Source organism: Girardinichthys multiradiatus, chromosome 20, assembly GCF_021462225.1.
Source record: "Girardinichthys multiradiatus isolate DD_20200921_A chromosome 20, DD_fGirMul_XY1, whole genome shotgun sequence".
Taxonomy (NCBI): domain Eukaryota; kingdom Metazoa; phylum Chordata; class Actinopteri; order Cyprinodontiformes; family Goodeidae; genus Girardinichthys; species Girardinichthys multiradiatus.
Genome location: NC_061812.1, coordinates 3,865,658 through 3,879,539, shown reverse-complemented (window position 1 = coordinate 3,879,539; position 13,882 = coordinate 3,865,658). Strand labels below are relative to the sequence as shown.

At 41.7% G+C, this 13,882-nt stretch overlaps 3 protein-coding genes across 3 annotated transcripts in view; 1 reads left to right on the top strand and 2 right to left on the bottom strand.

Annotated features, from left to right (window-relative positions):
* Positions 1-13,882, top strand: part of LOC124856956 (nuclear factor 7, ovary-like) — a 605,901-nt gene that overhangs the window by 289,412 nt on the left and 302,607 nt on the right. The gene's annotated exons all lie outside the window — the stretch shown is intronic.
* Positions 108-1,094, bottom strand: LOC124856967 (uncharacterized protein C20orf85 homolog). Its single transcript, XM_047347976.1, has 4 exons — positions 980-1,094; positions 806-887; positions 463-561; positions 108-394 (listed from the first exon to the last, which is right to left on the bottom strand). Exons 1-4 carry the CDS (start codon positions 1,036-1,038, stop codon positions 239-241), a joined length of 396 nt encoding a protein of 131 aa, XP_047203932.1. The 5' UTR covers positions 1,039-1,094; the 3' UTR covers positions 108-238.
* On the bottom strand, positions 2,081-11,625 carry LOC124857469 (DEP domain-containing protein 7-like). The gene is made up of 12 exons (XM_047348737.1): positions 11,419-11,625; positions 10,412-10,597; positions 9,043-9,184; positions 8,838-8,933; positions 8,485-8,627; positions 7,110-7,311; positions 6,845-6,999; positions 5,744-5,866; positions 5,518-5,660; positions 5,244-5,369; positions 4,467-4,542; positions 2,081-2,715 (listed from the first exon to the last, which is right to left on the bottom strand). The coding sequence occupies exons 1-12, from the start codon at positions 11,483-11,485 to the stop codon at positions 2,510-2,512; spliced, it is 1,665 nt and encodes a 554-aa protein (XP_047204693.1). The 5' UTR covers positions 11,486-11,625; the 3' UTR covers positions 2,081-2,509.

Below are 13,882 nucleotides of genomic sequence, written 5' to 3'. Positions count from 1 at the left end.
TGCTGATTGATAGATACTGTATCTCCAATACAGAGTCCAGCCATTACATGTTAAAACAGCCACTTAATGGTCTAAAGATATAATCAAAAACTAATCAGAGATGGAGGTTTTGTTTGAAAGTATGTTTTAATGTCATGCCATACCTGGATGGACCCACAACATCAGCGGTGTTCCTCACATTATTTACTGTAATACAGACTCAGTGAGAAAATCTGGCAACTGGGACGAGGACTCCCGCTTAGCTGCAAGCATCTGGAGGCCAACCCAAATCCTTCAAAAAACTACGCTTCCCATGATGCACGGTGCTGTACTTTTCCATCTGAAGGTGTGACGATCCAGAACGCCATCCAATAAAAGCCTGAGTGGTCACTGGGACAGCAGGAGAAGAGCCAACCTGGAAGAATGAAAGACAGAATAAGGAAAACAGGTAGATGGAGGAGCAGACAGGTGGATGAATCATACATGGATATTCTTTTGTGGAGGGGTCAGAGGTCGAATCGTCTGGTCAGGGGGGAGCATCGTTTTGAGCGCCTCCTTCAGCTTCACACTTTTCATCTCATACTGAAACACAGAGCAGAACCAGTTTGTATGAAATGTCTGCAGCCACATTTATCGAAGATCAAGAAATAAAACTGTTTTCTTTGAGAAAATCTGTTGGTTTTGTAATATGTTAATCTGCTGTCTTAACAACACTTATGGAGGCAGTTCAATATGAAAATGAAGTTTCATTTAGAGATTCATTTGATTGTCTGATTATGATAAATTGATCCCATAGGTTATACTGAGTAGGCAGATATGCATGTACCTCCTTGTAGGCTACAGTCAAGAAGCCCCAGTTGTTGGGCCAGGATTCACCAGAGTCCTTTTCAATTTTTATATGTGCTTTCCTGAAACAATAAAGAAAATTACTCAACATTTACTACAGGAAACAATTTTCCCAAAACAAACAAAAATAATCTCTAAAATCCATCATATTTACCATATTTCATCTTGATGCACAAAGTTGGTGGGTTTAAACGTTTGCTGTGAATTCGCCATCTGTCCAGAGCAGCTATAATGCTTTACCTGAGTTACACTGACAGACCTGTTTACTGTTGTCATGGATACAGGGCTGGTGTATTGGCTGTCACTGTGGTGATGGTAAGATGGAGCCACAGTGGGAAGGTTACTGGAGAGAAAAAATGCAGCTTACTCACCTGGAGAAGATGTGTAAATAGCAATACAAAGGGTTTTTTAGCTTGTTTCTGAGATAAAAATAAAATGTTACCCACAGACCCATTTCTCTTTCAAATAGCTTACCTATATAGCTATAGAGTTCCACCTGCCCATGCTTACAATCAGAGCAATAACTAGAAAGATCATAGTTAGACAACTGGAGCAAAGAGGGGTACTTTGGGATCATTAAAGATGAAGTGTTAAGTTCAGTTGAGGATCAGTGATGCTATGGGCCTGTTTCTCTTCCAAGGAACATGGAAACCTAGAGTGCATTTCATCATGACTTTTTAGAAGTACCAGCATATGTTAAACAGAAATCTGATGGCCTCAGGCAGAAACCAGAAAATGGGTTTCTGTGTAACATTTTATTTATATTTCAAGAGTAACAGGAAGTCATTGATGACAAACTAAAAGTCCCTTAGTGTTACTGGTGATTTGGACCCCCCCCCCCCCCCCGGATAATTGTACCAAAATTAAAAGATGGGAGATTTCTGTGAGATTATAAAATCAATTTAAAGCTCTTTGTACATCTTCCTATACAATAACTGGGAAAGATGGTTTAGTCTGGCCTCTCACTCAGCATAGATTCTCCACCATGGTAAAAAAGAAGCCAGGTGAGTTGGTGTGGACATCAGGTAGAATACCTCCCAAACACATTCCTCAGGAAACGTTTTGGACATCCTGAGGGCAGAACCAGGACTCTGAATGGGTTATATGTATAAAGGTTTGGGGGAGACCTCATCATCCCTCCAGGTGAGGTGGAGGAAGTTCCCAACGAGAGCAAAGTCTGAGGAAGTCTGTTAAAGCTGTTAGCACGACCACCCAGTGTGATAGAAGATGAATAACGAGACATACCTGGAAACTGTTTTCCGTTTGTTTGTTTTTTTTGCAAATGAGCAAAGTTTATTTAATTAGCTTAGAAAATAAAGCAAATAAACAAATATGGAACAATAGGAAGCATAATGTTCAAGTATTTACATTCAGATATAGTACATACTGTCCCAAAAATGCCACAGTTAAAGGAGAACTGAAAGGACCAAGGAGGCTGGGATAAGAAGTTCAACAAAGCAGCATCTTACATTTGACCAATTCAAAAATCAAATGTTTTACTGCCGGTTCAGAACCACAATGTCCTGTTTAGAAATCTTAAAGCTCCGTCAAATTAAACGTTGTACTCTGAACATCTGAACCCAAATGTGTAAAACACATCATCCCTTAGTACACCTTCCTAGTTTACAGTATCTCTCCAGAGGCTGATCAGTGGAGAACCAAAACGGTCCAGAACTGTGACGTTCTACAGCTCAGCGGCAGCAGAGTCACCAAAGTACTGGTTAAATATCTCTGGGTGGGCCAAGTAAAACTGCCTGAGGAGACGTTTTCTCTCCTTTGCTGACATCTTGGTATCCAGGTTAATGTTGTTCAGCAGAACCCATAATTCCTGGTCTGTATTCTTCTTGGCAGACTCGGCATAAACCTTGTTGGAGACCTGCAGAGAAGAGCCTGCAGGACAGAGGAAAAGAAACAAAGTAAACACAAAGGAAACTCTTCATGACATCAACATATCGATGTCCGCTTCTGAAAACAGTCTGACACAAATTCCACGGAGTGCGTGAAATAAAACTGGTAGAGGTCAGCTGAGAGATGGAAATCACAGATCTGAACTGAACCAAGAAGCTGAATGTGTTTGTGTCTTTATGCAGCACTGATGCCTTCCTATAAAGTCCACAAACATGTTCTAATAAACTCGTCTATGAGCAGTGCTAATCCTTCAGATTAACTTTAAATCTAACCTCTAGTCTACAACAGCAAATGGTCCAGCTTGTAGAACCACCTTTAGGAGCCAAAACTGAAGTTAGTCTTTTTATTTCAGGTCTTGTTGGTCTCTCACATCATGGTGGAGGAACTGTTTAGCTCAATCACTAGTCAGGTTGGGGTCTGGTCTTTAACTAGGCCATTACCACATCTCAATTCTTTTCTTTGTTGGCTATTCTGTTGTTTCGGCTGTGTTTGGAGTCATTGTCCTGCTGATGACCCGGTTTGACCCAAGCTTCACTTGTCAGATGGACTAACGGATGGACTAAGATTTGATACCAGAATATTTTGGTGTAAAGAGGAGCTCATGGTCCACTAAGTGACTTCAAGCTGGCCAAGTCCTGGGGCTGCAAAACAAGCCCAAACCATCAGCCATCCCTCTCCGTGCTTGACAGCTGGTGTGTGGTTTTTCTCAAATATGGCCAAGACTTCCACTTTGGCCTCATCTGTCCAAAGGAAATTGTTCCAGAAGCCTTGTAGTTCATTCAGATGTAACTGTGCAAACCTAGATATCTTTTAGGAGACATCAGTCCGTCCGAATAGCCATACTGGTTCAGCTTTTTTCTAGCTGTCCTGTCATGACCTTTAACCTGGTAACTGAGGCCTGTGGAGTCTGAAAGCTCTTGGGTTTCTGGTCATTTCACTGAGCTTCACTTTCTGACCTTGGTTGGACCGACCACTCCCAGGAAGATCATTCTTTCCTCCTGCATATTGATGGGTGGTTTGGAAACTATCTGATCACCTTTCCTAAGACTGTTGGGCAGCAACAGTTGCTTTCCTGAGGTCACTGCTGATGTCGTTTCACTTTAGCAAAAAACCTGTCCTCCAAAGCTGCCAGAACTCCTACTTTCATAGGGGGGCAGACACAACACATCAGTGAATCTAGTTAGGAACACCTGGGTGGAAAAGCATCAGTGGTGTACTTAGTTTCAAACACTCTGCTTTTCCATGTTGGTTTCATGTTTGTTAAATAAGTAGTCTGGAATCTGTTCTGGATTTGAATTATATTAGAACCTGGTAAAGACCAGATCATTCTTGTAAGGACCTGATGTGTTAAATTCTGGAGATAAAAAAGGGTGTACTTTCTTTTTCCGTGACTGTAAAATGCATGCATATCATTCAGCATCCTTTAAATGTAACTATAAAAGCAGAGAGCCTATGCTTTAATTACTAATCTTGTGCATGACTCTTTCCCAAACTGCAGACATTTGTAATATTTTTTATTCTTTTTCTTTAGGCGTAAACAATACAGTTTTGCATGAATGTCGGAGAGATGTAAAATATTTAACGTGTCATTCTTACGTGCTGCATGTGATATTATGTGCCATAAAATCTGTTCATGTTCCTACATTCGTGAAATTCAAAATAAAACAGAAATATTGTCTCATCATTTTCTGAAATGCTGGAAGTTGCAGATATTTCAGGATTTATTCTTTTACCAGCAACGCCAGGCTCCATGCCCTGAGCAAGTCCGGCCAGCTTCTCACTGATGACTTTGTGCAGAGACCCGGGGATCTGAAACAAGAAGAAGAAACACGTCTCCGTCACCAACACCGTTCGGTCATTTAATCACACTCAAACTTTAAGGAAGATTCATTTCCTGTTTTCACAGTTGGAAAAAAGTCCCAGTTAACATTTCTTAGATCAACTCCGACACAAAAATCTTTCAGGCAGAAAAAGAGGCCCCTAAACTAACCAGGGGGATGTCAACATACAACTTAGAAACTATACTGAATTAGATTATTAGGCACCAAGTTAGCAGCAGCCTCGTCCCATTGCAAACCAGTCATTTACAAGGACTGGGCAGAAAATGAGTGAAAAGGCCAACATGAGAAGAAAAGCTTTGATCGACCTTCAGATAACTTGAAGAACGATCAATTAAATCCATTTGAAACTCAAAATATGATAAATTTGGCCTGGTTTAAACATTTTGTAGCTTACTGTTCAGCTAATTCAGCGTGACAGCATCTTGTATTTCACACATCAGAACGTTTCTGGTCCCTCATGGATTCCTATTTCCAACCGTTTCTGTCCAGTAAATATGCTGTATTAATATAGTTTAGGTCTGTCTGACTAATGATGTATAATTCAACCACTGCTTTTTCTTAGATCTGATTATGATGATCTGAAGCTCAGCAGAAAACTTTAGAAACCGTCACTTTAAACTCTGAGCCAGTTTCATGTGAAAATGACCCATTTATGGAGCATGTTGTTACCTTAAAGATTTCCTTTATGTTGCTGAGCATAAAGACCAGCATTAGATCCTCCTTTTCCTTTGGGAGAGTCTTGCTGTGTAGTACTGCCTTGGAGAATGACTTCTTAACGGCGAGTCTGTTCTCTATCTGCAAAAGTAGCAGAACAACCTTAATGTCAGGTAAGAGACGAAACAGATCTTTGGGTCTTCATGCTACTTCACTTTCACAATCCAAAATGTTTTATTGGACTCCTTAGAAGGGACTTCACAGGTAAGATTGAGCCACCAGCTTTCACCTCCTTGTCCACCTTTACCGCCTGTGGTTCAGCTGCTGAAGACATGAATGTCAGCAACCTGCGCAGCTCTTCTCTTCTGTTTGGAGGCAGCAGCTTCAGACACAGCTGCAGAGCCACCAGAGCCTTATCCAACTTGGCGTTCACTGTCAAAGAAGCCAGATTAAACAGGATGTAAGAAGTTCAGCTGGTTCTGTTGAACCTCTGATCCAGTGTTATGCTTTCATACCCAGCAGGTCTGTGATGGCCGTATAGACGTCCGTCATGTTCTGTGGCAGCAGAGGAGGCCTGTTGGTGTTGCTGTAGTGTTTGACCAGGGTCCCGTACAGCAGCAGCTTCCACTGGGGTAGACCTGCAGCAGGCAAACTGAACATTTAATGAATCATTTAATGACAAAACCAACTCACACTGAACACACCATTATAACAGTGGAACATGGTGCTGGCAGCATCCTGCTGTGGTGATGCTTTGTTTAGCAAGGGCTGTGTTAAATGGAAAACGAATGGAGCCAAATACAGAACAATCCTGGAAGAAACCCATCAGAGGCCGAACCGGGGGCGGAGATTCACCTTCCTGCAGGACAATGACCCCAAACATGGGGCCAGGGCTACTGTAACATCATTTCTTTCCACTTTAGAACTATGCAACACTTCGTTTTTTTGTTCATCCCATAAAATCCCAATGAAATACAATCAAACAGTATGTCCAACAGGACCTCAAAGGCAGAATGAACAGCTCTGCATGGACATATCACTGTACTGCAACATGGTTTCTGAGTGAATAATTTAAGTCATCCAGAACATAGCAAATCCAAAACAGCACAGCTGGACTTCAGTCACCTTCTAAACAGTTCAAAAGCTTGGAACATCTCCCTCACTAGCTTCGAATTGAGAAAGCCCTTCGGATGAAGAGCGAAACATCTATAGCTACAAGGACTGAAGACCAGCCGTTTAGTTTTTTTAACCTTTGGGTGTTTTCTCAGGTATTGAAGTTTACCTGCTGTTCAGTTTTTGTTAATTTTATTACGTCTAGAGCAGTTTCTTGATCTAAATGGTCCCATTTTTGCACTAAGGAGTGGTTTTTCTCTTCTTATTTTTATCTGATTCATCTGTTGCCACTAAACAAACTCTCATGACAGAAATAAAGTTGCAGAGTGACTGCTTCACATTTTCAGTCTACAGGAACCAGAATACCTCAGCGTTTCTGCCTCAAAGCTTTAAAACTATCAAGTGTTCAGAAAGTTAATACCCACAGGCACACGGTTTTTCTGTTGTACCTGATAAGTGAGGACACCCTCTGTCTCGCCTGTCATACTGAACGAAGCACTTGCCTCCATCCTGAATGGCGCAACCGTCCGGTGGTTCTCGCTCACAGCTTTCCTTCTCTGGAGGGCAACAGTGAGGCAGCTCTCTGCTCAGCTCCACCACCAACTGGTCAGGGAGGAAGTCCAAACAGTCCAGAGCTGCAGAAAGCCACTCATCTTCCCTGAGAGGAGCACAGAAACATTGTCAACCTAAAATATCCAGCCCTCCCCGTAATAAACTGCATCTCTGATCTTCTGACTGGTACTTTAAAGAGCTTAAAGTCAGACATACTGGGAGTCCCTGAAGGCCTTGAGGACCTGTCTGTCCAGGTGGTTGCTGCTGTAGATCAGGTCAGGGTTATCATGAGCCACCTGGTTGGCTGGAGTTGGAGAGGTTGGGTTCTGGTTGCACTGGAGCACTCCTTCCAGCAGAGGGAGCTCCACAAGGTTTAACAGCCTGAGCAGGGTCTGCTCCTGCCACACCTCATTAACCACTGAGAAGAATAAAAAGACCAATAAATCTCTTCACAGCCTTATCAAAAGCTGTGCTGTGTTGATGTCTTCACTGCTGGAACCATCAAAACCAAATGTTTACAATACTCATCAAGGGGATGGATGCCATCAACCGTAGAGGTTCAGGCCTGCCATGAGCTGGAGACTGCTGGATCGTAAGTACAGCTGCCCACAGTAAAACCAGTTCTATATCATCATGGGCTGAGAAGGTGCTGATCAAGAAAGAAGCTCCTGCTCCAAAATTACACCTTCAAGGCCAACTGAAATCTGCAGATACTCTCATGGATGAGCAAAATTCTGGTCTGATGGTCCGATGAGACAAAGTTGGAGGTATTTGGCCACAATGACAAGAAGTATGTTATGCGTCACAAAATCCCTTAAGGTGAGGCTTCCAACCCCATAAATACTGCACCAACTGTCAAGCATGGTGGTGGAAACATCATGCTGTGGGGCTGTTTCACACATTATTTATTATGGTTGGTGATTATAAGTGATTTGAACAGAAAATCCACCACAAATTCAAACACGTGCATCCAATTCTTCGTTTAAAAGTCATTAAAGATGTGTTTTCATTCCACACAGGAAGAATCTCTGCTCAAATTAATAATAAAAACCCACAATCTTTCTTCAGCCACAGCTCCTGAAGCTCCACAGTGGAGGTCCAGAACACGGTCTAACCCAGAAAACCTCCCAGATGTTCCCCATTCCCCCTCATCACTCGCTTGGGTTTGTCTGGAAGCCTTGCCGCGCCCCCAAGAGGTGACTGTTACCATGTCAACCAACATTATCCCATAACTAACCTCAATTAAGCCAATTTGCAAAAACAGAAAAATGCTTTTTTTACTTTTCAAACCGAGCTTCATTTTTAAATTTGGTTTTGGTTATTCGGGTCAAGTGAGACACCTGAATTATGCTAATGATCTTTAAATATTTAGATGGCTACAAATACCACAGATACCAGGTGGAAGAGAAGGTTTCCTCAGACTATCTGCTGTAACATGAAGACTGGAAGGTGGATGGAGAGTCTGAGCTGAAGAATATCTGATTTAAAACAGGTCTGATGTTTGCAGACCTGCTGTGTGGGTAAATAAAACCATCTGCATATCTGTAAATAAGAATGTGCTAAAAACAAAAGCAGATGTATGTTGGCTTACATGACTGTGGTAGAGCTGAGTCTGTCAGCTCTCTGCTGGGACTGTCCACACGACACTCTGACGTCACCTTAGCTGTGAAACGAGATTCGAGCTGGCAGGTCTTCACAGATGTCTCTAACACTCTAGCAGGGACGGACATGTCAATTCAGAAGAAACCAGAACCTGGTTAATGATATATAACTTTTTTTTAACACGATGATGAAGTTAAGCTTTCATTTTTGAAACTAATTCTGGTTCTTTAAAAGGAAAATATAAAGAAAGCAAAGAAGGTTTAAAACTTCTGCACAGTTCTGTGCAGACAGGTGACTGACTTTTAATCTGTCACATAAAAATGAAAGAAATTAACCAATTACCTGTCTGGAGCAGAGCTGCAAAACAACCTTTGGATCCCATTCACAAGAATGTGTTGTTCCAACTCCTCAGCGGCAGGTGAACACGCACCTACAAACCTGTTGGAGATAAAAAGGTTCTAACAGGAGTCCATCAGTCCGTTCAGCCTTAGCCATGGTTTATTTGAAATGAAGGAACATGAGTTTACACGCATGGTTAGTGTCCAACCTGTACAGAGCGCTCCTGCTGTCCTCAAACGCACCCTGCTTCTTGTTTTTACTGAACATTTTTGTTCCCACGCCCTCAAACACACCGCACTCCAGAAGAGCCTGGCACACACACACCACTTTGTCTCGGGAGACACTGGCACCTTCATTTTTGATCAAACACACGAGTCAAACAGCTTTTCAGTCACAATTTATTTATAAAAGCCTTTTAAAACAACAGTAGTTTATTAAGACTAAATATAACCAGGTTCACAATAATAAAACTAAAATTTGAACAGTGAAAGCCCTTTTTGGCTCAACTACAGCCAACGATCCATTTAAACAGTGTGTTTATAAAAGAGACTTTTAAAGATCAACAGTCGGTCCAGCTCTGCTGTGTGAAGGCAGGCTGGTCCATAGATAAGGTCCCACCACTGAGAAGGATCCACACCTCTACTTTTGAGCCCGGAGCTTCTGACAACACCTGATTTGTGGACCTTAGGCTGCAGTGTAAGGTTCTGCCATAACATTAATACTAGAGCTGCACGACAAATTTAGGAACATTCATCACATCAGTGTTGCAATCAGGAAGGACTGATTGGATTTCGGATCCCATGAATTAAAATTCTATGTTCCAGTAATATGTATGACCTCCTGCATGGACCTTCACTGCCTGGTATGGACATGGATCTTAGAGACCTAGATAGGAAAGCTGATTGAGGAAAAGTGAGGGAATGTTGGTTAATTATAATCAATATCATTGTTGTACCATTCAACAATAATACTGCAATGTTATGCAGTCCTAATTAAGCCTCTTAAATACAAGCAACAACACTTGAAACTAGATCTTTAAATGAAGACGAAGCCCGTGAGAAGCCAGCACAAGTGGGGTGTGATCATAGATCGTGTGCAGCTGAGTTCTGGAGAGCTTGCAGCCACGGATGGGATGATTTATCAAGACCAGCATACAGAGAATTACAATAATCCAAACAACATGAGCCTCGACAGGAAAACGCTTTGCTCAGCAGCTGGGCACCATCAAAAAAAAATACATTAAAAAGGTTATTTGAAGAATACTGACAACAAATATTTTATCGGCAAATAGTGTTGCCAGCCAGTTAGGAGATCATGCTGTTGACTGTGGTTTAGATCAAGTAAGTTTTTCTCTATTCATGTCAGTAAATGTCTGATACAATCCTGCAGGTTCTGAAGAGGATCACAACTGTCAGCTGAGGTGGGAATGTTCCTTTGGTTTTGGATTTCTGGTACGGAAGTCAGATCCAAAAGCACCAGGATGGCAGATTTTCGCCGAGCAGTTCATTAGATGAACAGCACTAAAACCAACCGTGTTAAATACATGGTCAAACAGAACAGATGGAGGAGAGCCTCACCCTCAAAGCCTTTAGCATTAGTAATGTGTCCTGCCAGAACATCCACAGCCTCTGAACCGAGGAAACAGTCGTTGTGGGACCTGAGGTGGACCAGTCGGCGCTTTACCATCACAGTGGACCTGAGGTGTGAGATGAGACTGCTCCAGATGGAGGAAGCCTGCGCTGGTTTGATGGCCACTCCAGGAGCTGAGACAAAAAAAAAAAAATTGGATCACTAAGATAAATCTCCAGACCTTATTCTTCTTAATGCAGGCAGGACCCTTCTGAGGTTGACTGGTTCAGGAGTGGTTTAACACAAGGAATATGACAGTTGTAGGACATGCCCAAGATCTGTTTATGTGGTGGCTTCTGCACCAGTTTTTTCCCTCCACTCAACTTTCAATTAAGACAGCATTCTGTGAACAGCTCTCTTCTTTAACAATGACCATAGTGGAGGGTGACTGCTTGACGACTGCCAAGTCAGCAATCTTCCTCATGACTGTGCCAGCCACAATTTTTCTGTTTAAAAACCTTTTTATTGCTTTATGTTAATCCAAATTTTTAAATAAGCTGTATTTTTGGTTTTCATTAGCTGTAAGCCATAATCATCTAAATGAACAGAAAAACGCTTAAAATACATATCGCTGATGTCTGTAAAGTATTAGTTTTACTTTTGGAATTGAATTACTGAAATAAATTAACTTTTTGGGGAAATGGTTCTTAACCAACTAAAAATTAAATGAACTTTACCTGTAAAGGGCGATTTGTGCAAAATACAGATCTTAACTTACTTTTAACAATATGAAGGCAAACATCAGGTTTAGACTTAAAGCAGAAACCGGAAATAGGTTGACAATGATAAAAATCGAGTACTTCAGAACCTGTTCTGACTCTAGATCATTAAACTGAAGGAAACGTTTTTCCTTCATGTTCCCCATTAAACAGAAAACGTCCTGAACATGCGTGGCGAGGCCTCCTGCAGCAGCAAGCATCCACAGAAGTCTAAAGGCCTGTTTTACTGAACCCACCTTGAGGACGCACACACAGTTTCTCTGCAAGGTTCAAAGCTGCAGCTCGCTCTCTGATTGTAGACATGTTTATAAGTTAAAACGCAGTCTGGGAGGCGCTGACACTGGGGCGTGGAGGCAAACAGCACAAACACGCTGAAAACACAATCAAAACTCTGAACCTGCTACTTTGATTTTAGCCTGTAGGCGGCAGCAGTTTTCATTTCAGACTCAGCATGAAACTGCAGCGCAGGAAAGGACTTCCTTCATGTTTAATGCAATTATTGGAAAACGTATAAAAAGACGTCTGATTATCTGTCGTGTTATTAATAATGCTGCTACCTTCATTTGCTCTAGGATATATATATATATATATACATCATACTTTTATTCCAAGACTGTAATTTTAATTTATTTAATATAATTATAATTATTAGTATTATCATTATATTAACCTGACAGTGGTGTTTTTGAACTGTGGGAGGAACCCACGCATGCATAGTGAGAACATGTAAAATCAAGATATGTGTTATTTATTGAGCTGTTTGTTTCTAAAATTCAGACTAAATTCTTTTTGTGTTGAAATCAGTTGAGACCGGATGATGTACTGTTACAGTTGAACCACCAGGTGGCACTACTTGAGAGCATAAACTGGGTTGATTTGATAAACGGAACCGGGTTTCTTTCCTGCTTTCCTCATTACTGCTGAGACTGACCCTGGTTCTGCTCAAAGTATGGTTTCTTCTGATTAAAAGTGAGTTGTTAATCCTCTGTTGCTCAGGAAGGGAGAAAGTATCAAAGCAAAGATTTGAAGGAATCAGATTGTTGCTCATTTACAACTTGTTACCAAGTAGCAGTCTATTTTAAGTTCTACTGAACAAGTCTGTGTTGCGGCTGGATTGAGTCTTATTTTGAATATTTGAGCTGGGCCAGAATTGGAATCGGAATGATTAGGAATGAAAGTTCTAAGCTTTAGGTGGTAATTGGACTTGTTTGCCTTTTACGTAGTGGACCTTTTCTACCTTTTATTCTATGTGGAGAAAAACAAACAGAAGTAAAAAAAATCTCTCAGGGTGTTTGAAGACAAAGGTTGTAGTGCAGCTTCAATCAATTAAGGGTTTTTAAACATACCTTTTGATGGTAAAACTTTAATTATACCATTTAAAATCTCAGAGAAGCTTAAGTTCTCAAAGTGCCTTGGTACCATAAATCTGTCTTGGGTCTACCTCTTTTCTCTTGAAGTGTTTAAGAGATTTCTTCTCCTCACAGTACCGACCATATCACCCCACACAGACCTTTGGTTTCCATGGAAACCACGTCAGTGTTTGCTGGCTGCTGGTCTTGTGATTCTGCAGAACATTCACAAACATGCAAACTAGAGCCCGCACCACGTGTTGGTTACCACGGCAACCAGGACGGGGGTGAGGCGGGTGTAGCTATGACTCAGCTTGTTGCTGGGTGAAGCAAAAAATACACCGAGACAAACTGAAGGTGCTTGGTGCAGCTGGAGATGTGGAGTTACCCTGGATGTTTATCATCTCAGGGTCAGGTCACCATGGCTTCATGTTCGCTCCACCAACAAAACACGTCACCCAGTGGAAACACCGGGTCAGGTGTTCCTGGCCCACGGGTGCCCACGACCTGGGCCTCCAACTATCAAATTATAGGCAAGAATTAGTTTTTTCTAAAGTACAAAGAGCTCGGTGTGCTACAGACAGAGAGAGGGAAATGCACAGCTTCAATCCGTCCCCAGCTCTGGGTCAGACAGTCCCTCCACCATAAAGAACCGGTACCATGACTTTCACCTGAGGAACAGCCACTCATCTCTCTGCTCTAATGGCGCTAACAAAGCCAGTAGTTTCTGTCAGAGAGCTGCATGTTGTGCATCCCACAGGTGAAATCTGGAGGCTGGTAAACATGAACGACTATGCTGTCCTGTAACCTGCTCTGGACTGACGCTTCTTCCAGGTGAGTCCTCGCTGCTGCACCCGGACATCAGATTTATAGCTGGAGGTGAGGCAGAAATCAAGATACTCTAGGACCTCAGCTGCTAAATGAAGGTACGGTCAGTGGCAACTGGAGCTAAAATCCTAACATGTCACTCAAACAGAAACTAATATGAATGATTTGGGCCACCCTGCAGGTGGAAAGTGCAAATATTATATTTATACATCTGAAAATTTTAATAAAACTTAAGATGCAAATAAATCAACCTATCTATCTTAATCTTAAATACATAAATGAATATTTTTAAATTTAAATTATTAGTAAATGTTTCATAAATTTTACTTGGTCATGTGTTGAAGACATGATAATAGTTGTGCAGGTTAGCCAATCAGATGTTAGGGTTTACACAGCAGCAGGAGCAAAGCATCGACTCATTAGACTATCTCCAGGAATTCTTATTTTCTTCTGCAATCATCTGCTGGGGAAGCAGCATCAGAACCAGGGACTTAAAAAGCTCAACAAGCTGATAAAAAATGCT

Coding starts and splice junctions, on each gene's coding strand:
- LOC124856967 (XM_047347976.1), bottom strand. CDS start 1,038: ATGGCGAATTCACAGCAAACGTTTAAACCCACCAACTTTGTGCATCAA. Junction 562..805: donor TGACTGTAGCCTACAAGGAG/GTACATGCATAT, acceptor TCTGTGTTTCAG/TATGAGATGAAAAGTGTGAA. Junction 395..462: donor CTCCACAAAAGAATATCCAT/GTATGATTCATC, acceptor TCATTCTTCCAG/GTTGGCTCTTCTCCTGCTGT.
- LOC124857469 (XM_047348737.1), bottom strand. CDS start 11,485: ATGTCTACAATCAGAGAGCGAGCTGCAGCTTTGAACCTTGCAGAGAAA. Junction 9,185..10,411: donor TAATGCTAAAGGCTTTGAGG/GTGAGGCTCTCC, acceptor TCAAAAATGAAG/GTGCCAGTGTCTCCCGAGAC. Junction 8,934..9,042: donor AGCAGGAGCGCTCTGTACAG/GTTGGACACTAA, acceptor TATCTCCAACAG/GTTTGTAGGTGCGTGTTCAC.